Genomic DNA, 25,122 nt, shown 5'->3' on the forward strand with positions numbered 1-25,122 from the left:
GTAAATAAAATTCCTGCCTTGATTCACATTCCAACAAAAGTTTCTAAAAAATGGGGCCGAGTGATAAGTAACCAAGGCCCGTTTGAAAAGGTCGAATTTCGTATTTGCCATTTTAATTCAGTTACGTGGAAAAACTGGTTCCCGCTCCTTTGCAATTATTCGGCACATGTGAAGTTCGACAATTGAAACGGGCCTAAGTGCAGCATCTCTGAGTTGCACACTCATACAAGGGTCTGTAATTTTTCCTGCTACTTGAGTCTCCTCTTTTGTGATATATAGAGCGTTTTCCTTCACGTGGCCAACATCAAGCCAATTTATTGGAACAAAAGAAAGCATTTGCATAAGAATAGAGTTCAACTAACGGTGGACTTGTTTGAAACACAAACATGGTTGCCTTTTCATTGTTTTGGAACACCAATAAGGCCTCGGTGACGTCACGTGAAAACGCTCTACTGGTTATTTGCGACTGGGTCTGTGTTGTGTCGAATAGCACTGTCGGAATGTTTTGGAACTAGTTTCCTTTTCCAACCTCGTGACAGCCAATAAAAGAAGCGGTAGCTAGCGTCCAAACTTCGACCTTATTCCAACCCAGTTTCTACCGAAATCTCAAAATGGCCAATTACCCGCCTAATATATTTTACGGAGAAGACTTAGGTAGCAAGAAAACTTTAACTGACGGATGCTAACCCGGACAAGCACGTTCGGCACTCTATAAAATTACCATCTTAGCTTCACCAAAGAAATCACGCATCTCTGCTGATTTCTGCCCCGCGCAATTGATTATCTACATTTTGTTCAACCGAAAAAAATTCACGTAAACAAGAGACCGTCCTCTTGTTTTGAGCGTTTATATGTTCTATCTTCTTTTTGCTGCAAATGCATCAACATCTAATATTCCATTCTTATCTGTCCTTTTTCGCGGTCCATCATCTCGATCCGGATTTTCCAAAATCACAAGGGAAATAAGCACAACTGCCGAAAGTAAACATGTACCAATCACTTAAAGTTGCTCCGTAATCCTGCTCGAGGCATCGCGTTTTTGTTTGTTTCACTCGTAAGTAAATCACAAATTCTCGACATTGAAGGTATGGGAGTCACTGTGTGTGCATCTCATGCATAAAACTTGAACAAGTCTCTGTGTTCAGGATGCGGTTTGCTCGCAGTTTTAACGAGGGTCTTGCGGGGATTCGACGTTATACGCCAACGGCCCATTAGCTTTCTGCTTCTAATGCCTGTTTTAAGGATTCCTGGTGAAGTTCGGTCAGTTGGCCCACACACGCCGTCCACATATCTGCAGCACTCTGCGAAAAGTGCGTAACACAAAATACATAAACACGAGAGGCAGTGTTTCACCACGTTTTCCTTTGTCTTTGAGATTGAGATATTTAAGTCAGTAAAACTTAAATCAAAAATATGAATTAATTTTATACTTTATTACACATAGAGAGTCCTATATTTTAAATTTAATGAGAAATTTTTCTTACCATTACTGGAAGAATTTATCGAAGACGGCGTGGAAAAATTACCTATTGGTATTTGGTAAATTTTAAGTTGGTTTGTTTCATGTTTATTGTGGACACTTGAGCGTTATTGTAGCCCGTCGCCAAATAAAGCGATAAATGAATCCTATTCCTGAAAGTAAGCTTGTGTTTTATAGATCAAACTTTGTTCATATCTATCGTTATTCTTACCTGAATTTGCCGTATTATGGAAAGAACCCTTTTTCTGGACGCTTCATTGTCGCTAAGAACATCATTTACAAACACTTCGCCAAAAATTTGAAGTATTCGAGGAAGGTTACTGTTATTCGCACCAAGAGCAAGAGGATTATTCCTGTTTGAGAAAGAAACAGTAACGTGATAAGCACTGATAAAAAAGACACTCCTTGTGACAACAACAAGGTTTTCTTCTCCGGGTTTTCTAATATTTGGTACGAAAGTCGAACGAAACAGGTTTTAGCCTGTCCCAGACTCCGAGATAGTGGTGAAAAGTCGTTCAGTAAAAAGAAATGCGAAAACGCGCGGGGGCTGGGGAGAGACAGGGTCGCACGCGTCTTATTTTCGCTTTGCTCGTTTTAATAAGTCCGCACTATACTATCTGAGAGCCTGGCACAGGCTAAACAGGTAGAGACTCGACTACCAACCGCTGATCGGGAAATGAGTTCAGCGCTCCTCTCGGGAGGAACAAGACCATGTCCGAGAACGGAGGAAATCGACCTTAATATTCAAATATATTGTTATCACATTTGCCTAGATGCAGCATTCACAGGAGAAGAAATGATTTCCAAACAAACAAACAAACAAAGAAACGCATTAACAAGAAATCAGAGTCAAATCAACGGGACCAATGCGGGAAGCCAGTCGCCAGCAGGTCAGTAAAAAGCGCGGGAAGCCAGTGGCCAGCTGGTCAATCGAGCGGGAAGCCAGTGGTCAGCAGGTCAGTCAAAAGTGCAGGAAGCCAGTGGCCAGCTGATCAATCAAAAGCGCGGGAAGCCCGTGGCCAGCTGCTCAGTCAAACGTGCAGGAAGCCAGTGGCCAGCAGGTCAGTCAAAAGCGCGGGAAGCCAGGGGCTAGCTGGTCAGTAACAATCTAAATATTCAAAATCAAAAGGCAATAATCGAAATCGAATCGAATCAAACCAAATCGAAAGGTATCGATACGACCCCGTTTTCGTATAATTTGGGAAACGTAGCAAATACAGCAAATAAAGAGATCAGATCAGGCGTCAAGACAATTCCAGTCGCTTTTTATAAATTATTTTAGAGATCACAAAAGCCGAATTCACTGATTGTTTAATCATGACAGGTGCACCCGAGAAGTTTCATATGTGGGGCTGTCACTGGGAAGATTTTGGTGGTCGCTTGCTTATTGGAGGTGGTCGCATGTGGAGGTTCGACTGAAGCTCTTACAACCGTCACTTTAACCCTTTAAACCCTAAGATCAAAATTTGAATTCTCATTTGTTGCTCCTGTTCATTTCCTATAGAAGTAGTGGGGAGAAGTTGATAAAATATCAAGCAACCTCATCTTGTGTGATCATCTCCGTAATTCTCATGACCACTCTGTTTAACAAAGCATTGATATTACAAGGAGAAATTTGATGCTGATCACTCACCCTTCAATTAGGTCACAGAGGTAACCATACACATGTGGTGCTTCTTCTTTATCTTCTATTATCGGAAGCGCAGCGATGAACGCGGGAATCACTTCATTTAGCGCTATGTTTCCACGATTGTATTTACATATTTTTGCCACCGCAGACACGGCGTTTTCTGTCGCATTTACATTTTCACGACTTCTGGAGTCTTGAGCGTTAATAACTTGGAAAAGTAATGTTACTACCTCTGAAAATGAAAGACATTTGTTGATTAGACATCTAAACACTATCAAAACTGGCACTAATTAGAAAGGAAAAAAATAGGCCTTATCCGAGTTCCAAAAACTCTCACTTTCAAAACAGCGTGCAAGGAAAGTAGTGTCCGATAGCCCGGGGCTAGTGGATTTTGCTATCAGGCTAGTGAAATCCGTTTTTAACTTGCCCGAAGGGCAAGTCATGTTCTTTGAGGAATTCGAATAACAGAAGAAGTGTGAAATTAATTCTGCTTGACGAAAAGCTTTTGGGGCTAGTTGAAATGATGTCTGGGCTAGTAAATGCTAGCTTCAGCTTGCCCGAATGGTAAGCTGTAAAAATGGTTTACTTTGCACCCTGCAAAACGAGGCTAAGTGCAAAAACTTTTTGGGTGAAAATAAAATTTATTTGCATGAGAATAAAAAAAATATTTTCATATTATTAGCTTGGCACTTGGCCTCGCTTTGAAACAGAGGTCTTAGGTCTTGCAACTACTTTTCGGAGATGCTTCTTTGTCGACTAAACTCGACAGTGATTTTCGCCGGTCGCTGGTGCGTCTTGGGAACCCTTGATACGTTATGAGGGGTTTTACAGACCTGCACAAGCTGACATGTACTCCTCCCCTCCAAACTGAGCCATTACTCCACAGCCATAACAAGCGGCCTGAAATTAAAGAGATGGCATCAAATACAACGACAGAACGGATCTGGCCAATCACGACAGAGGGAGACGATCAAAGAAACCAATCAGAACTTGACAGAAATGAACGTGGCCGGCGTCAAATCAGGAGCGGGAAAATGATGGGTTCTGCTCCAGCTTCTGATTGGTTGAATGCATCAAAAAAACCAATCAAGACTCGACATAAGCGCGGGAACACGCGTGCACGCAACTGATGATTGGTTTTACTCTAGTTTCTGGTTGGTCGATATCAACTCCAGTCAATAACTAAAAAATCAGAACATCGAGGAACACCGAAGGCAAATAAATCAAGCATTCTGACATCTGATGGTTCTACTTACGGCCTTAAAATCATTATTGTTTGACAACTTATGAAACACTCAAACTGTGTCTCGTGCTTCTCCTCAAATTTTCTCCTTTATATTTTGTCAAATCGAAAAGATTTAAACCGAAATATTTCGACTGAATGGCTCAGCACTGATAAGTCTAATCCACTAGTTTATGCGCGTCTACATAGCGGTCATATGACCGTAAAATGGTCATGTGACAAAAGTACGAGCAGTTTCTCTTTTTCCGCAAATAAATGTATAAAAGTCAGGGCAAAATCAAACAGCAAGGTTATGTGGATTTTGGAACTGAGTCTGTCTTACTTGGCTTTGTCACGCCATTTGCTCCCTTTTTAAAAAGCTAAAACTTTTTCGGATCAATTGAATTCCCAAAATAATGGTCAGGTTTTGTAATTTACGACTATATTTAGTCATGAAACTGTTTCCTGCCGTCTGTTGAAGTTGACGGCAAAGATGGACATGGAATGAAACTTGAAATGATTGGGCCAACTTTTTCAAGTTTTAATGCTACGTTTGCAAAAGATTATTATGGTCAGTGCTCCCTGAAGAATGGGTATGTATGGGTAAAGGTACTAAGTTAACTGCCCACCTACCCCTCCCCTAAGCCAACATTAACACTTACTTCCCACTTAGGGCAAAATGTTTGCTTAGGGGAGGGGTAGGTGGGCAGTTTCCCGAAACGTATAATAATCCATGTTGGCTTGGGAGAGGGGTAGGTGGAGAGATTCCCAGAAAAGTAGAATGATCCGTGATAAATTTGGCACAGAATTGACCTAAAACAGTAATATCCTAGTCACAAAGCCACTTTAATATGAGATGCACTGACGGGAAATATCCGATCACATCTCAAAACTAAAAACTATGGGGTAACAAATGAATGAAGACACCCTCCGTACCTGTCTTACGTCAGAGTTCCTGTCCACAACATAATTCATCATTGGTCGCAGAAAATATTCCTGGTACTTAAACGAAGCCTACAGTACAACAGAACAATATTAGGATTTCCTGGATCAGCATTAAGGATATATTTACTGGGATCGCAGAAGGTTTTAACTTATTACTTACAGATCCAGTGTGTTCTATGACGTCATCAAACACGCACAGGGACCACTGCTTGTCTTGGGCAGATCCAGTAGGGGCCTGGGGAACAGAGTTTTATAATTAAGACAAATAGCGCAATCGTGATAGCAAAGAACAGGCCATTCAGGACTCGTACTCCTTTGAGCTCTTCAAATTCCATGACTTTCCATGACTTATTCCATGACCTTTTTAAGTTTTCCAAGACCTAAGGTTTAGCCGTCACTTTAAACATTTTTTAGGACTTTCCTTATTTTAGGATATTTTTGGACCTTCAACAAATCAACAGACACAACTGTGGTCCAAAATGCGTGCCTTTCGCGCTGTTCAATCACTTCTATCTTACATTGTAGTTGCCTTGTCATCGGCCGTAACTAATTTATACCTACCACAGAAACTTTAATTTTCCACGACTTTAAAGGATGGACTATTAAATTCCATGACTTTCCAGGCCTGGAAAATGAAATGCTTAAACTCCATGACTTTCCAGGTTTTCCATGACCTGTACGAACCCTACCATTTCGTCCGGTGCCGCGTGAACGAAGCATAAGTTCTTCAATAAATCAGGTGGCATTCCGTTTGTTTACTCAGTTCCAAATTTAGGTATAGAGTTTTAATTGTTTTTATTCTACCTGCAACGTTCTTTCACTCCCAGATACTTGATCAGGGCCTCTGTTTCGCTTAAGAAACTAGCACCCTACATAGTATGCGCAATTTAACGTTAAATTCAGATGAGTTCAACTATGCGCCTCGGTTTTGAATTTTTCGGGTTACAATACCAATATTTTCCACCAAAGAAACTGGATTTTGATTGGTGAAAGAAATGACTCTCATCATGTCCTTTTCAGGGTTATAAAACTTGTACGAAATTATTATGTTATTTAATGTAAAGTAAATATCTCACCAATAACGAATGGAAATCGGGAAGAAGACGTTCAAAGAAGGGCAGAGCAGCTTCTTTATGAGTTCCAAACAAAGCGTGCATTATATCAGAAACCTAAAAAGATAAAGCAAGGAATAAGTTGACCTATCTCGCAAACCACTACGTGTAATCAACTACGTGAACAAAAAATAAAAAAATCACAGCAGAAATTCTTTTCCGTCCACTAGTTTGGGACGGGACTTGGTGAAGACCTGGTGCTTAGATAAAAAACTCGGCCAAGTTTCCCTCTAATTTCTAAAGTGGCAGAACTCACCTTACTCAAGATGTGTACATCGGTCTCGTGCTAAAGAGGAAAAATATGGTTTTAATGATGTGAGTAAATATCAACCAACAACAGGAAAATTCAAAACTATATTATATGGAAGTATTTGGGTAAAATGTGGTACAAGGCTTGGAAACGGATTTATTCTTTCAGCATTGAGTTTAAACGGTGACTTCATCAGTAAATTGACTTTTATATTTATACTTTACTTTAAGCACACAGATAGACTAGACTGGCCAAACGCAGTCCAACCTCTCCCTGCCGAAAAAAGCATTTTGTGACCCTAGGATTTGATTGAATCCCTTACCTCATCTTGTAAATCTTCTTCTACTTCTTCATCGTAATCTTCCTCTTTTCTTCTCTCTGCCGAACAGGTAACCAACAAATGATATAGAGTGTAAGTCTAAAATGTCAGCCGTCTCCACAATCTAACCCGTAGAGTTTAGAGCGGGGGGGGGGGGGGGATCCACACTCTAACCCGTAGAGTTAGGGGGAGGGGAGTGCGGGGGCGGTTGACATTTCAGACTCTATATTTATAGCGTATGAATGAATGGATGAATCAACATATCAAGCAAACGAACAAACAAAACGAGAGAACGCTTAAATTTATTTTAGCGAAAGTTATTCTCAAGCCACTGCGGCCAGGGGGGTTTGCAGGGGTAATTCGCTTGTCACGTGATGTTTATTGCCTTTGCATTGTTCCCTTTGCCGATCTGTGGCCTTCATCCTTTCGGCCATTTCGTTTCGAACGGCTTGGCTATACGTTTCTCATCCGTACGCTTGCCGCGTGTTCGTTCGTAAGGAACGTTTTCGCGTGAGAGGTCAAATTTAGAGTAAAATGTTGCAGATTCTGGCCTGATACCCTCCCAACCTGTTTAAGTGGTTCCTGACACAAGGTAAGGATTTCTTTTTTCGAGTTATTTAGCAGCCCAGCCACAACCTCCTCCATACCGTCCAACTACATTTCTTTTGGTAAAAACTATTATAAAATGTTAGAGCAAATAAGTGAACAATACTTACGTTGTCTTTCAACCTGTCTGTTCTTGTGCATCTCTATAATATCATGCAGCATAGTCGCAAGCTCATTAAAATAATCAGGGGTCATACAACCCACCCCTAAAGTCTCTATACACTGAGCAAGCGCATTCATGATCAATATCTGCACTTCCGGTTCCGGTTCAGCACTCATGGCCTTTAGCACTTCCGGGCACATGTAGGCCCACATTTGCCTCACATAAGCTTCCCCTTTGATTTTAGCGCATTCTAGGATATAGGGTAAGGACTCTGCAGCTGCTGTGCGTACAAGATCATGGAAGTAGAACTTGAGTAAGGGAACCATAAGTTTGACAACTTGTTCTGTGTACGGAGCAAATCCTTCTTTCAGCTCCCTGGCATAACAAACAAGCATCTGACAAGCAGTGCTTTTGTCCTCCAAGCCGGCTGTCTTGATGCCAAACTTTTGCTGTGAAGAAGAAAAAGTTAATTAACTAAGACGTAGGGAAGACTTGTCGCGAAGAATATTGATGCGGAATATCGTCGGCTCGATTCCCGCCGATCTATCGGTCCTTCCCGAGAAAAGTCGATTATAAAAAGACGCGTGCGTGGCCGATTGTATCTGTTCGGGGATGACCGCGGGCTCATTTTCCGATCAGCGGCTAGTAATTGAGCCTATTGTGATAATTCCATCAGTCGAAAAAATGAAGAAAAAAAAGGTCTTTCCCTGTAATTCAAAATAATCAATAGTTCGCTAGCCTGAGAGACAGCCGGCCTTTTCGCGAACTGTCACTAGTTTTGCCATGACATGAAGGAACAAGTAGGTCGGCAGTCTTCTTACGTTACCAGTTCGCTTGTCCAAAAACTTTGAAATTAGTTAAGAGGTCGAATTGGAAAGTAACCCTCAACTATCGAGTGCATTGAACGAAACATTAGTACTCTTAATTTAGTTTTGTCTGTGAAAAGTTTGAACCCAAGAATCATTTCATAAGTAGGTGGAATTATGATCGCCCGGGTGAGTGTAGTCCTGAATAGAACTGTTATTGACAGTGACTGACGTTTCGACAAGCTGTGCGGTGGTTATCTTCAGAATCAAAGTGAGTTGTATCACTTTAGTTGACGGCCGCCTCTATATAGGCTTGCTGTCATTCAATGACCAGGAAATTACCTTACCTGATCACCAAGAGTGATAAACTGCCATCCTTCATCTTCAGAATATTGCCCACTTTTGGGATCATCAGCTGTTAATAGAAAATTAATTTGCCAATGAATTATGATTCGAAGGTTACCAAATAAACTGACACACGGCAACATAAAGTGGGAATTATGTTTCCGAACAATTTTCACTTTTTTCGCTCAGAACACATCTTTTGGTAAAATTGATGAACAGCTCCCCTAAAAATCTGACCAACAGTCGGCTGACAAACGGCCAACATCGGTCGGCAAAGAGCCAACAATTAATTTCCTCTTTGATGATGAGAAAATAACTGCTTTTTTTAAGATGCAACCCCCCTCAACAGGAGCTCGCTTAAAACGGACTCCCACATGTAACAAACAGTTTCGTTTGTCCTGAAAAAAAAAAACCTCATATTTTCTCTAAAATTAACCCGCCTTTAACAGAAACCGGTTAATACGGACACCAAGACATGTCCCCTTGATGACCCTATTAACAGGCTTTACTCTAGTTAGTTTAAGGTAACAAGAAAGTAATAAAACAAACCATCAATAACTGCTACTTCTGGTTTGATTGAGGCAGCTTTCATAACAGATGGCATTACAAGAGGAAGATACTGAGTGAATTCTGTGCCAAAAATCTTGCACATTCTGGCCCAAGCAGAGATCATGTAGGAAATCTAACAACATTAAAATAGATAACAAGGTTAATAAATGAATACAACAAACAACTATGTCTAATATAGCAAAACTATACTTGTATTATTTCCACAGCAAATCATGCATTCTGATTAGCTCATGTATTTGGAACCTATCAGCTCATGGATAGCAGATTACACTGCAAAACAATCCATATTTTTGCGTATTCAAGTACGCGCGAGCAGTCAAACAAAAGGTGTGGAACGAGGCTGAAAACAGAGAGCGAAACTAAGGCTCGCGCGGTTCGCGCGCGTAAGACTCTTACGCCACGCTTTACCGATTCCTTTACTGATTTTGAGGAAAAAACCGACTGTTTTGCAGTCTAATAGCACATGGACAAAGACGTGTACTGCCAACAATTAATCGTCAGTGCTAAAATTCATAAAATTCACAGTAGAATAGCAGTATGACTGTATAAACAAAACATTATTAGAGGGCTCACTATCAGTTTCTATTGGCTTTGTTAGTTGACTTGGGGCATCGTCCTTCCGATCCTTAATTAACTTTTTTTAGCAATAATATGTTTTTCAATGCAGAAAACCGCAAATAATGCACAGAATAAGACCCCACTGAGATCACTTACAATGATTTAAATTACAAGGGGTGGAGAGGGACAGTTTGTGAAGTCCATGAGTTAGAGAGTTCTGGTGTAGAAGAAGGGATAGGCAAGACAATTAGGCAGGGCTGGGTAAGGGTGCTTTGTCACTTGCTCATAAACCACAAACCTGTGGATCATCTGCTTCCAGTTCTTCCATCTCAGTCTGAGTCTTAAGCAACAATTGCATCACTTCACTGGCATCGGGCAGGAACTAACAACAAAATAATAATAATTAATAACCCATTCGCTCGTTGAGATTTTGCCGAAAAAAGCGTTTTGAAGGTAGCTGAGTGGTTTTCTGGTCACTGTCGTGCTATAAAGAGCTAAAACTTACCACAAAACCGTTTACAGGTCGTACACCTCGCGGCCTTCTGATCCAGATGCAAAATATCAGCTTGCGAAGTTCGGGCATGCGCAGAAAGCAAAATCTCGACCACTCTTGACTTTTACTTTTCGCTTTCTTTCCTCCCCTCCTTTTTCGCTTTTCTTGCCTCCTTTTTTTCCCTTGCTGGGCATTTAGTAGGCTTCATTTTGGTGGGAAGAGTTTTTAGAAAAGCTTTTAGGATCTTAGGATTAGGTGAAAGGGAAGGAAGGTGGGCAATGGAACATGATTTTCATGGAGATTTTCAGGTCAATGTTACCCGGTTTTTTGCCTTTTTCTCCGGGTGTCCTCGACTGAATTGTGCTCATTCTGGTACGGTTTGAAAGATTTCTTCACTCTGCACAAGCTAGCGGACAAAGTTGTCCTTGACCGTTAAAACTGATGACGTCAAAAGGGGTAGAAAGGACGTGGATCCGCACAGGCGGTTACGGGCGGTTCAGGGGCGAATGGGATAAAGCACATGTAAATGATTTGAGCCCAGGAGTCATAGCATAAGTAGTTGTTATGATCCTCCGGTTGTAAGCCTGAAAGCCACTGTTGTTGACAGTGACTGATGTTTCGACCATGTGACAATGACAACAAATTATTATGGTAATGAAAATAATATTATAATGAAATATAGAACAACATTGACAACGACAACAAGAACAACAAAAATCTGATATAACTCATACCTTTTCCTTTCCTACAGCCAAACCAATCAGGCTAATACACTCGATGGTTTTTCCCCGTAACATGCGGTAATCAGATGAGAGAGCATTCTGCATGATGTACTTGAGGCTTGGCATAAAGCGATCGTAGTAATGCAGGAACTTCTCCTCTGCTGTGTCAGCTACTGTCGCGATGGTAGTGACGACTTGTTCCAAAACAAGTTTACCGCCACGTTCAAGCTGTTAAACAAACAAAAAACTTGAGAACGAATTCTCCACCAGCTGCTGGAAAAAGATCATTTTCAACTACTCACACCTGTATTTTGCACTTTTTATTTATTGCTAGTTTTGAGTCATTGTCTAAACGACAAATTTCCACTTCTACGGTGATAAGACGTACATCAATCTAAACATCACATTCATATGACTTTTGGCCCTTATAGACGGTACTGGAACAAAATGCAGAACACAGGCTGTGGGTTGTACAGCAATTACAGCAATACAAATAAGCAATGAATATTGACTAGTGCCAGTCTTCCTCCATTAATAGCTTTGGTCAGAGAAAAGACATTGACTGGCTTTGTCTCAATTAAACCATCAATGCATCATGTGACCTGTATTTTGTACCAGCCATTTAATGAGAAGTCTTCCTACCTCTCTTAACTTTGAAGACAAAACAACTTCAAGCTTGGTCACAATATTATCCAGATAAGAAGACAAGATATTTTTAGGGCAGTCGTCACAGAAGTTTACAAGGGCCGCAGCAGCATGTGCTTGTACACGGGGGTTAGCTGTGTCATCTAGAACCAGCAGAAGGCCTGGAACCACCTGGTCAGAATTAAAAATATGTACATAATTATTATAACAAACTCCTGTCAAGTACTTGATTTGTTGTTTGTATGAGACCATAGTTGTTAGAGAGGAATGGTTACATTCAGTGGATCCCGATTGCCTGCTTAGTAACATCATTCCGAAGAAGACAGAAACAAAGTATCAACTCAGAAACAAAAGTGCTCATCGCCTGGAAATAAAGACTGATAGATTTAAGAATGTTTTTGTAAATAGGCTTATTTTTAGATAAAATCTTTGATCTTTCTATTATTTGTATACAGTATGTCTTATGTATTTTTAGACTCCCAACAGCTGATGTAATTTAAGATATATCTTTTTATCTTAGGAGCAATAAAGATTGAATGACTGATTGATTGATTGGTTATGAAACCCGTCAGCTCTTTTGTTATATCATTTTTGTGGACCTGATGGTGAACAACATTCAATAGCATTGCTGTCATTTTAATCTTACTGACCAATGAAAAGATGGCATTAACTTATTCTGTTACAATTTGTAAACAAAAAAACAAAGGGATTGTGCACCCTCAGGGAGCTTACAACACAAACTGCATCACCAGTTGTTTTAATCTTTGATGTTTACCGCCTTTCATAACAAGTGTCCTCTGCTAACTATTATGAGACCTCTCACATCATGTGCCTCTGTTCTAACAAAAAACTGACTCATAATTTTGGGTGGGTGCTTATGGGAGGTTAAATGGTACAAGGGTTTTGTGAATCAGGCCACACAAGGGCAGTGATTTACTAATTTGAGTTGAAAATAACAGAAATTATGGAACATAAGGGCATTAGCTAATTATCAAGATCTTTCAAATGCTTACTTACTCTTGTATGGAACTTCTTTTGGAATCCGGGAGCAAAATCAGTGGACAGCTGTCCCACAGCATTGCAGGCAGCATATCTCACACGAGGATGTTGGTCCGCAAGGAAAGGCAATACAGTGTTAACAATGTCCGGAAGTAAAGTTTCCATTTGCTTGTAGCAGCCTTCACCAACGGCAGAGATTGCCATGAGACCAGCATGACGATATCTCCAGTCCTCTGATATGAAAAAATACATTTAAAAGAAAAGGCATTAGGCAGCAGGGGCTTAACGCTGGAGTGCATGGAATAAAGCCCCACTTTCACCGTTTTCACAAAGACCATAATGCACCTTCTTCCCTCCCACCAAAGCTTTGCACATGCATTGTCTTTGATTTCTCTTGGGAGAACTGTAATAGCCAAAAGAAATTGGAAACAAAAGTGATATTCCAATGGCTTTAACTAATCATGAAGTGGAAACTCACGATTCTGTAACATCTGTGGTACAGTAACTATAATGTGAGGTAAAACTGCTTTTCCTCCTAAACCACAGGCCAGTCTGTCCAGGGAGCTCTCTCCTGCTACTGAGTTACTATCGACAAAAAACATTAAAAAAATAATAATAATTAGCAATGATACTTCTCGCTGATTGTTTTATTTTTTACTAGCATTTAACTATACTCTGTAACATATTTTTGGGGAAAATGAGTTGAATTTTTGTTATTAAGGTGGCTGAACATAGTTTTAGTAGTTTGTGAGTATATCTCATTTGCCAAATCATGGCATGAGAAAGGTTGCAGCTCATGAGCTGAAACTTGGCAAGTGAAAAATATACTGATGAAAGATTTTGATTGACAGGCCAATTGTGATGTTTTCATAGTTTCCATGGTAACATGAACGATTGAATACAATCTTAAAATTTCACTTTTGCTCAGTTTTCATAAAACTCGCTCATTAGATTTTCCTATAAACTTGCACACAGCTTACTATGATTAATCATTACCACTTGAAACTTATTTGACCAAATTTGAACAGACAGGTTTTTAGATAATCAATGATATAATTGTACTGTAATTATTAAATGTGTCACAAAATTTGTCTGTTCAAGTTCCATTTTAAAGTTCTCATTATTTTAAATACGATAAAAGTAAAAATTCTGCCAAATATCACAAAATTTTAATGAGTAGATTTTGAGAAATCGTCTTCTGTGTACCATTGCTTTTTTCGCCATGTTTGTTAATCTAATTTAAAACACGCGCCGTCACGCGAGTTACCGCTGACCGCCCGCAAAACTATGTTCAGCCACCTTAATCATTTGTTAGAGAACAATGGTCTGGATTTGTGAGTAAGGAGTAAGAAATTGTCCTTGATGCGTGAGATTGACGTCTACAGTGTGATACCTCTCTGATATGTGACTCCTTACTTCAGAGATTGGTGAAGCTGCACCGTTACAGAAATCGTGCTAAAATCACCGTTCTTATGTGTGAATAGAATTGCTATCTGGTATGGTTATTGTGCCAGTGCAGAAGCTATCTGGTAAAGTGTGAATACAGCCGAAGTCTGCAGAGTCATTTTATAAACTCACTTTGCATGTTCAACGATTGACAGTTACCCACTTCATTGCCATAATACAACTTATACAATTCATGCAAACAGGGTATTGTCTGTGAGATTCTTCATGAACAGGTATCATCTTCGGATCATTTTACGTTTCTTTGAACCTGCCCACCTACCCCTCCCCTTAACCAACATTAACACGTAGTTCTTACTTGGGGCAAAATTTTGGCTTAGGGGAGGGGTAGGTGGGCAGTTTCCCAGAAACGTAAAATGATCCTCATCTTCTTGTATTATCATCTGCCTAACCCCCTTCCCGAAGGTTTACCTAACGATAGATAAATGCACATCTAGGCCATAAGGCCGAGATCAGGGCCAGATCTCATCCCAGTTTCTGTAGGATGAATCACCTAAAAGCATCTCTAGCCCCCCTAGATGCTTAGTCATCGCAAGTTAACCCCTGCCAGTACCATTTATACAATGTACACCTAAGTTAAGATAGACATAGTAGAGCAAAGTTTCTTGTCTAAACAGACAACACAGCAGTGGCAAGCCTTGAACTTGCACCTACAGATCTGAAGTTCAAAGTTTAAGCAATCAGCCATCACACCTCTAGCCTCTCCTAAAAAGAAAAGCCCTAAACAGGGTTGGTCCTCTTTGTGTACGTCCATTCATTCCTACCTTTCAGCATCTTCATCATCAAGATCATCAGAAACACTCCACTCAGGATCATCCTCTAAATCAACCATCATGGCCAACATTTCAGGAACTGGAAAAAAGTATGGTTATCAATAAAGAAAGATGGTAAAATAATTCTATGAAAATTAAGTCTGCAGGTAATAAAGTGCATATAAATCTGGGTACATCTGCAGCTGAGTAATTTGCTGGTCATTATCCTCATGAAATATCAGCAGAAAATAGTGTTCTCCAAAATGTTCTACGTCAAGAGTTTTTACCGTTAGTATTTACAACTTTCTTTATATTTGAGACCTTATGGCTTGATAAGTGATACTACATGTACAAGGCCACTACCATGGGATTCATAACAAAATAAAGCACATTAAATTAAAAATCAAGAAAAACTTACCTATTATTGGGATATGCTTTTGACATTTCCTGAGCATTGCTGGGGCTGCCAAGTAAATACAAACACATCATTGATAATCAGTTTAAATTTACTCATATGTTGGCTTCCTTGAGCTCCCTTGCCTCATCTTCTTTTGAATTTTGTTTACATATTTAATTTAATGGCAAAATGATAATGTTTAAAAAATAATAATAAATAAAAAAATAATGTGTGCAAAGAAACTTGTCCATCATTGTATGAGCCTATAGTGATTTCCCTGTGAGGCTGACAAATCCAGTCCTATTCTTGTCCAGTAGGAAGGTGAAAATAGAAAGGTTTACTGCAGGAAAGCTGAAAAGATTATTGGGTTATGAATGTTTGTATACTGAAGCCTAGTGATCTAACGTCAACAGTTTTTCCACTCCATATGTACAGACCTGTTTCAGCCAATGTAACAACACACTCTAATGACAAGTGCCTCCAACTTTCAACAAGATTTGTGTTGCGCACAATCTGCAAATTGAATTAATAAGACTTGATACAAAGCATATGTTTCCTGTTCCACTTAAAGAGAGAAAACTGTCAACAAGACAGGAGACCTACAAAGAGACAAGCAAGAACTAGAGAGCTAGGAGTTACACAGGACAGCATATTATGAGACCAACTAAACCATGAAAACAAGGGAACTATGACAACAACAAGAACCAAAACCTTGAGAATCAAAAGAACAACTAGAGTGGGACCATGATAACCAGAGCAAAAGAGATGTGTAAGCTGCAATGAGAGAGTGATAAAGGATGAGGAATGGAGGGGAACTAATAAATAAATTAATAACTTAATAATATCAATATTTTAAATAATAAAATGATATCTAATTACAAACACAGAAAATGAAAAACTACAGTGTACCAGGTAAAAGAAAAACCCACTGCAATAAATTTTTTTTCCTAGTATGTAGTTAATAATTGTTCTCTTATGTAATTAAGCTAAGTTTTCTTTTTGCAGTGAAAATGGAATAAATAAATAAATAATAATAATAAAAAAAACCTCTTCAGGAAAAAAGATAACCTTGTTAAAAAATCATCCCTACCATCAGGTCAAAGGTGTCACCATCACCAGTGTCTTCAACACTGGTGTCACTCTCTGGTGACACTGGTCTTATGAGGCAGGATCTTCCATCTGTCATGGTTAACAGACGTGAATGGGACAGACTTATCAAATCAGTGTGGGTGCGTCAGAAATAGATAGATCATCAGGTCTTTTTCTCCACGTGGAGAGCGGGACAAGAAATCATGCTAATTAACTTCAACTGTCTCTGTCTGTCCCAGGCAACAGTGCAGGCCTTAGCCAATAAAACCTAAAATAAAATATCTCACTACAATGTTAAGGACAACACACCGTACCTCTAACATAAGATCCAAAATAGGTTCTAAATTTGCTCTGAGAAGCTTGGGACATGTGTCTGCAAGGTCAATCAGACATTTCAACACTGAATCATCAGTACTTGCTTGAACACTCTCCCGAACCGCCTGCAAGAATAACACACACAAACAAAAATTAAATGTACCTAGTACAAATGAAGATAGCCCACTGGCCTGAAATATACTGGTATAATACACAAACTTGTCTTATCTTACTAATAATGTAAACAATATTACTATTATACACATTACAAAGATGAAAGAATTAAAAAAAAATCAACATTATTGAATGTACAATCATATCAGTCACTTTAACATAAAATATTACATGTATCTCTTTCTCCCTCAGCTTTACAATAACTTACTAACTTGCACACTACCTCAATTAGAGTAGAATGGAAACCACAAAAATTACATTGACACTTTTTACATTCTTTGGGGATGCTACATTTGTCAGATCTGTTACATTGCTTACCTGTACTATTCCTGGTACAAGATCGACAAACTGTCTCTGTTTTATCTCTTCGACCTGATCTGTTATAAAAGCAACTGAAGCACGCGCTGACATAAAGCGAACCTGAAGACAAAAACAGTCGCACAGAGCATTGAGCACCATAAAAAACACAAGAATTATAATACAGTTGAACCTCCATTAAGAGGCCAGTTATCAAAGTCCCACAATAATTACTTGTACATTAAACCTCTATTAAGCCACCAGAGCCACGTTTTTGCCATGCCAACAGAGTTCTCTCATTGTTGTCACTTCTATCTACTAAGCAGCCATCAAGTGCTTGATGCGATTTGTTCGGATTTATTCTAACTATATGATGAAGGAAACTACAGACCAGGGCCTGGTTCTTCAAAGGCTGACTAGCGCTGAACCAGGATTAAAATTTTGTTCCACATAATTTTGCATTTACCTTCCTATGCTTTGCTTAGAGTAACATTTTGTGTTATCATAACTTTATCTCAGTGTAAAGGTTCAACAGTATTTTGTGAGCTTGAGTTACATGTTTTTAGACAAGAAAACCCTGCTTAAAAAACTTAATCATCTTTCCAGGAACTGGGCCCAGAATAATATGACCATAAATTGTGGACCAGTAATACCACTCCCACCGTGTGTTTGTTTCAAATAATGTGATGTTTTAGTTACAGATTATGATTATTTATCACAATTTTCTATTGAACAGCAATCATTCATACTGTACCTGTTGGCAAGTCTGATCCTGCAAACACTGCCATAACATCTGTTTAATAACCTGCAAATAATGCTCCTGCTGTGTTCCAAATATTCCAGGGAATGATCTGCAAAACACCCATGCTAGTTACATGTAATTCGCTCGATGTCTACTTTCGTTGAACAAACAGCTGTGAGAGCTTTTGATTTTATCTTTAATGCATTCATATGTAATAACTTTGAAGGGGCAAACGACAAAATAGAACCAACAGTTCTTGAGGTCAGTCTGGAGACACACACACTGTGTTTTAGCCAGCATTCATCAGTTTCATCAGCTAGAGTACAGTTTGAGTAGTTTTCCCTCATTTTTCTTTCCATTGATATTACTGTGTGTTGTGTGTCTAACAAGCCAAATTTTTTTTTAAAGTTCATTTTGATTTAATCTACATTGATTATCGATCATATTAATTTTCTCCCAGCCCTAAGGGACAAAGGAATTGAGAATCAACCTAGGCAAGAAAATTTTAATCTGAAATCAAACTTGACCTGCAACAGGTGTTTGGCTGGGTTCAAGGGTTGTGTCAGGCATGGGGGAATTATTCAGTCCAAAGGACGGCTGCCCAAAAGGGAAGCCTGGCTATTCCAAGCACCCAACCTCCATTAAGTGATGCAGTTCTCAAATGTGGGAAATAGAAGCAAATAAACATACAGAACTTGGCAGAACTGTAAAACAATAGGGAGTCTGTATTATTATACTACAATTATTCTCTTATACCTTGACTTTTTAAACCATTATTTTCCTTGATTTTGAGTAATTGGGTATCCAACTGGGTGACCAGTATAAATATTAAAACTTTTCCTGTTGCACAAAACTAAACAGTTGTTGCAAGAGGCATTTGACTGCAGCTAGACCACAGCATTTACTTTTTAGTAAGATTTCATCAGCACTAACCTCTTGGACTAAACCATAGTGTTAATATAAATTTTAAACATAATATTTGGTTTTTAAAAGCCAAATAAATAAGAATGCCTTTAACTTACACAAAAATATGAAGTGCACTTTCTTTCAGTTCCGATTTAGTTGAGTTGCAACAGCCAAAAAGAAATTTCAGCAGCTCTTGCCAATGATTGTAACCTTCTTCATCTAAAAAAATGAAAACAGAGATCTAAAATGTGCATGAGAGAAAAACAAACAAGAAGAAACAATGGAGATGGTAAAAACATCCATTCCATGATCATTATCTTCTGTACCTTAGTACACTGGATTTCCACTTTTAATCTGCCCATTCACAATGTTTGACTAAGCAGTCATATCATCGGAAAAAATTATTCAAGGTTTATGCCGACTGGAGACAGGTTTTCTTTTCCACAAAATAAATAAAAACAGACAAGTATCACCTAATGTGGATTTCATTTGATGCTTTAAAAGATGCATGGAATCCCAGCATGAAACTAGCGTAAATGTCCCTACACCAAATAATAAAACTATTGCAAACTACTGAAAAAATTTCAGACTGGGTCTAATCTTCGAAATGCCAATCAAATAAATGTACACTGTATATTTGCACAAAATACTGGGTTCCTGAACTGTAAGAAGGTTTCTGCTTGCCAAAAAAGCTGCTTTAACAATGTCTGCTTCGTTCATAAAGATCATTAAATAAGATTCAAAGACTATTGTCAGAACTTGAAGGACTTAATTTCCCGTGTCCCAATTCTCAAAAGTGCCAATAACTACATGTGAGTGGGCCTGGAAAGCTGTTCTTGTTTACATTTAAGATCAAGACTTCAAACGATTGGCAGATGACATGATAAAACTATTGGTTAACAAAAACAAAATGGACTGGTTTGTTGGCTAGGACTCCTGTTTTTATTTTTTAGATTTGGATTTGAATAATTTTTCATCTGTTTTTGGACCTAAAATGTTTCTGGGACAGTCAAAAAAGGGTCACAGGCCTTTTCAGGGCATGTTTGAACTGAACACTGTAACTTACCAAGAAGACTCCTAGACAACTCAGCCACAGCATCACAAATCTTTTTCCGCACTGTGGGGATCTGTTCCTCCTCGATGGCCTTCAGCAAACCATCCTTCATTCCCTGCTGCAAGGTTGGGTCGAGTTTCTCATAAAAGTCCACCGAACTGGAGAAGATTCTGCGCAGAAGTACAGCTGACATTTGACGAACCTTTGATTTATAAAACATTTAAGTTTTAAGTTGACAACTGTCCTTTTAATGAGTTCTAAACATGTCATAGTAACTGAAAGGACTAGAAAATCACAAGTTAGCATCATTAAAGAGTGGTAACATTACAGAGAAGGACACCTAAAAAATTTGTTTAAAAATTATATATGAACTGTTAGAAAACAGTGACTTTCATAAAATTAAAACTTTAATTTTACATGTAAAAAAGCAAAGGCAATGATATGCTGAAAGTTATTGCAATAAATTGAGCAGGACTAACACCAACTTTCAATGGCACGAGCATTGTCAGAAAATGTGAACTTGGAATAAATGATTCATGGAAATAATTTTTGGAACAAAACCATGGTGTGAGGATTGACTGGGATTGTATCTGTGTAACTGTGTAACATTTGGGAGTGACTGGTTTTGTGGTGCGGTCCTGATTGACAGTTTTCACCCTCGTGCAAAAATTGACTGAAATAAAGCTCTCACACTACAAGGAAAGGTGTAGTGGTTCTGTTTTCATTTTAAAAAAGCTTATAAATTATCACAAGTTTTGTTATAGTCATGATTGATCGTGGTAACAGGACTTTGTGTTGTCCAGTTCTGCCCGCTACAGAGGTGTCCAATTTTGTTAACCACTTACACGTATATGACCGAATTGGACTCCACTCAATCCTGTTACCATAACTTACAACTTTTTAGACAAGCGTTTTTAAACTCCCATACAAATGTTTATTTATATTTTGCAACCAAGAAGACTTCAAACAACCCTGGGAATCCTGTAACTGTTTTAATGCCTTTGCATATTTGATTGGAGTGAGTACTGTTTCAACAGACATGTGTATGCACTAATAAATCTCACCTCAGGGATTCCTGATGTCTTTATCATTTGAATAAGGAAACTAATTTTTGTTGGCTCAACAATAGTATCATAATGTGCCTGTCAAGAAGAAAAGCAAGAGGCAGGCTATTATTTTTATAACACACAATATTCAACCATTACAAATAAAAATTATATAGAAAACAAAATTTTGGTCTACAAGAAAACTTCATATAATGACACACTAGATAACGTAATGATCCAAAATGTCTGATAGGTTGCCACAGTCTTTTAACTTTGATTCAAGTATGCTTTTGTGGTTTCCATGGCAACTACGTAAATAGAAATCACCATTGGTGCAATGTATGGTGAAGTTAAGTAAAATTAAAAGAAACCAGCATTTCAGTTTTTTTCAAAAACTACATCCATGTTGCCCAAGGCAACAGTTAGTTGCCACAGATCCCTGGGCATTGGTAGAAACATTCCTGCATTCAGTGGAATATTACATGTAATTTTAGAGTAACATGTCAAGACTGGTTCAATGCACTGGTTTAAGGAAGCATTCACACTTCGTGCCTAGGCACAGTGCCCAAGAAGGGTGCTTGCAGAGCACTAATGTGAACACAGCAGGGCTCGAAGTTAATGACTAACCGGTCGCATATGCGACTCGGTTTTTGGTTGTGTGCCTAAAAATTCATGCACCTGTGCGCCATAAAACCCAAAGCACACTGTGCTCCTCAATTTTTCAGCTGTGCACCTTAAATTTCGGCAGTGCGCCTAAAAATTTACATCTGGTAGCACAAGTGCTCCCAAATTCAAATTTAAACTTTGAGTCCTGCACAGCCTTTTTTCAAGTACCAACACTAGAATTCAAGCATGATGCCAGAAATGTGTGCACAGGGACCCTGTGTGCACAGCATTTTTGTTAGTTCTGTGGCAGCCCACTGTTTTGTTCTTGCTTCTAAGCACATGTTCCAAAATGGCATCTGGCAGGGCGAAATGGAGTAACCATGAATACAGTCACACTGATTGTGTACTCAAGGTGTGAACACAAAATCATTTATTGCCAGTACCAAGGAACTGGTTCACGGGCACCAAATATGAACGGCACCTAAATAGCATCTAGGCATTTTGTTCAATTTGATTATGTTAGCCATAAAAATCAAAATATAAACCAAGCAATCTGTTGATCATCTGCGTTCAAGACATAAAATAATGTCTATGTAACAAAAAATAAGACTGTATTAACAAAGGTTAATCAAAAACAAAGAAACAGACAATTTCACCAAATAAACTTGCTGACATTTGACGTGCATGAGCTTTTTTACGTAAAGAAATACATCAATAAAAGTGATTCACTTAAATTTTGACAAAACACATTACAGTCCTGACTGTATTGCCTTTCTAATCAGAGGTAGATTTTGGGGCCAAGGTGACTGTTCATGTAGTTTTGACTCTGCTCCACATAATATAAGCTTAACCAAAAATAGGTGGTTATTTTGCTCTTTAATTGCTTCTTAAAACAAAATACTGTATTTTGTTTTCTTATAGAGTTATAAGCTGATCATCAAATTACAAACACCCTATGTACATGTACCAAAAATAACCTCATCAAATCAAGTTTAAAAGTGTATGGATGTTACAGGTCAAATTTGATTTCAGGTTAATTTTGATTTTACCACGGGGGAATTCCCGATTCCCTTTGTCTCCTAGCCCCAGAAGACAAGGAAAATTGATAATCAACCTAGGTTATAAAATTTAACCTGAAATCAAATTTAACGTGTAACATGTGCGATTCATGTTGACAGTATGTTCGATAGCATTCTGTCTAAATCGAGCTTTTCAAGAGAAACTTTCTTAGCTAATTGTCACTTTATCTGATCACGAGTCAGGGATAAGTACAGAATAAAATTTCGTTAAGTTCGATTTTCTGAGAAGCTTAAGATCAAGCTACCACATGCGAAATGAACACCAAAAATTCCGCAATAATAAAAGAAAACGTGGGCGAAGAAAGCATATACTGTAATTACAAAATATACCGGTTCTTTAAAAAGAAAGAATACCGCCGAAACATAGGAAAGCTAAGGACTATCTCAGAACTGAAACGACCCATAGAATTTCGAGATAAAAAGAGAAATCTCGGTCTGGCAAAAATTGCACATGGTGTAAACATGAGTGCATGCATTCGATCTCACCGGGCGAGATTCTTCCTGGAGAAAGGACCTCCGCAACAACCTACATTGTTCTCATTCACTCCGTGGAGCAGCCTGATCACGATATGATAAAGAAGAGATATTTTCCTACCTCTGCCTGGTTTCTTATGTTATTATCGGGGGACATCAGCTGAGAAACAAGGGATTCGAATTGCTGTTGCTCGTTCGCCATCACGGCCACCATATTGCCCAACCTATGACTTGTACGCATGCGTGCGGTATGGTCTGATAAGAATCTTTTGGCGCCAAAGGGAGAGTTTCAAATTTTGGCGCGTTAATCGATATTTTCAGCGATGAAGAACAAGGGGAAGTATCTAAGCCTCCTAAACCATTGCAGCTATTTGAATAAAGTATTAAGGCCAAAACGGCGGTTTCTTTTTGGATCCGATTACATGCCACTTTTAGCTTTTGCAATGGCCAATTCTTAAGAGTGAGTCTCCCTAAAACCGGTCCACTGCGTTTCGGGTCGGAAAATCAATTTCCTTTAAACTTTGCCCATGAATATATCTTAGTCCAAAAGTAATTGAAACCGCATTAGTTTTTGAAAATATTTCAAAATAAAATTTTTCGGGAGGAAAATCACTTCAGCACTCGAAGGCCAAATTTTTGCAGTGACAAAGAGTAAAAATAGCGCATATTGCCGAGTTCACCACTTCAAAGTTTTGCACTTTCAACGACTTTTTTCACTTCCTAGGATTAAATTGGTCCTTAATTGATGTAAAGGACACAATTTTGGTCCTTCAAAAACAACTCGTGTCTACTAAATATTTTTTGATTTACACCCACTTTGCCGTACGCAGGAAATGACTCAAAAATGCATATTTTCATCGTAGCACTGTGCAAAATCCCCACATCTTCTGAACAAAATGTCTTTTCAGACCAACAAAGGGAATGTCCAAAAACATAGAAACATAAAAATATGTTGTGATTTTAACGATTTATCAGCACAGCCGATCGACGAAATATGCCTATTTTCCGTTATGACTGTTTACAATACACGATGGAAGTTCTTAATGCAAAGCCCGAATAACACAATAATTCATCAAATGTATCAAGTATTTTAAACTTTTTGTGACTTTTGACACAATAGAACATCATGTAGGAAAGGAAAGCCTTTAAGCCGAACGCATTAATACTACAGGTGTACCTGTTTACAGCGCTTGATCCGATCGAGTCATCTTCACTGTGTACACAAAACTAATATCACATGATGGCTCCTGTCACGCATTCCTATATCTGGAATCGTTACGCCGCGAAAGTCTGACTAAAATTGAAAGGAAGGGAATTATTCTATCAAGAGAGTATTCTATTATATTTATTGCTGTTTTCGTTGACAAGCTACAAAATCAAGAATCATGCATGCATAAGAACCTATAGTGCGTTAACAACCCGGGGGGGGGGGGGGGGGAGTTTGCTGGGTATGTATGTATGTATGTATGTATGTATGTATGTATGTATGTATGTATGTATGTATGTATGTATGTATGTATGTATGTATGTATGTATGTATGTATGTATGTATGTATGTATGTATGTGTGTATGTATGTATGTATGTATGTATGTATGTGTGTGTGTGTGTGTGTGTGTGTGTGTGTGTGTGTATGTGTGTGTGTGTGTGTGTGTATGTATGTATGTATGTATGTATGTATGTATGTATGTATGTATGTATGTATGTATGTATGTATGTATGTATGTATGTGTCGCTGCCCTCTCAGAGCCCCTACCACATTATAGTCTATTCTGTGGCCAATCAATTATAGACCACATCTTAGCCACTTTTGGGCATATATGTAATTTTTCGCGATCCCAAATTAGGCACTCTCTATTTTTATGAATTGACCCATTTTTTAGAATACAGAACACTTCGCTTTTCATCTACAGTTCTGGTATG

The 25,122-nt window shown here is 38.7% G+C and overlaps 1 protein-coding gene across 2 annotated transcripts; it reads right to left on the reverse strand.

Annotated features, from left to right (window-relative positions):
* LOC140950057 (importin-5-like) lies at positions 1-23,441 on the reverse strand. Of its 2 annotated transcripts, XM_073399219.1 has the most exons (27): positions 23,322-23,441; positions 21,060-21,137; positions 20,008-20,197; positions 19,058-19,160; positions 18,048-18,144; positions 17,315-17,416; positions 16,822-16,947; positions 15,856-15,931; positions 15,440-15,484; positions 15,034-15,121; positions 13,284-13,390; positions 12,824-13,038; positions 11,804-11,977; positions 11,174-11,389; positions 10,245-10,328; positions 9,368-9,500; positions 8,821-8,888; positions 7,675-8,116; positions 6,962-7,017; positions 6,646-6,675; positions 6,354-6,446; positions 5,438-5,512; positions 5,269-5,346; positions 3,944-4,010; positions 3,114-3,342; positions 1,692-1,833; positions 1-1,301 (listed from the first exon to the last, which is right to left on the reverse strand). In XM_073399219.1, exons 1-27 carry the CDS (start codon positions 23,439-23,441, stop codon positions 1,212-1,214), a joined length of 3,324 nt encoding a protein of 1,107 aa, XP_073255320.1. In that variant the 3' UTR covers positions 1-1,211. The 2 variants fall into 2 exon arrangements, with proteins under 2 accessions (XP_073255320.1, XP_073255321.1); XM_073399220.1 differs by lacking the exon at positions 21,060-21,137 and having other exon boundaries at positions 23,322-23,418.
* Positions 23,442-25,122: the final 1,681 nt, after the last annotated feature.

Source organism: Porites lutea, chromosome 10 (genome assembly GCF_958299795.1).
Source record: "Porites lutea chromosome 10, jaPorLute2.1, whole genome shotgun sequence".
NCBI lineage: Eukaryota > Metazoa > Cnidaria > Anthozoa > Scleractinia > Poritidae > Porites > Porites lutea.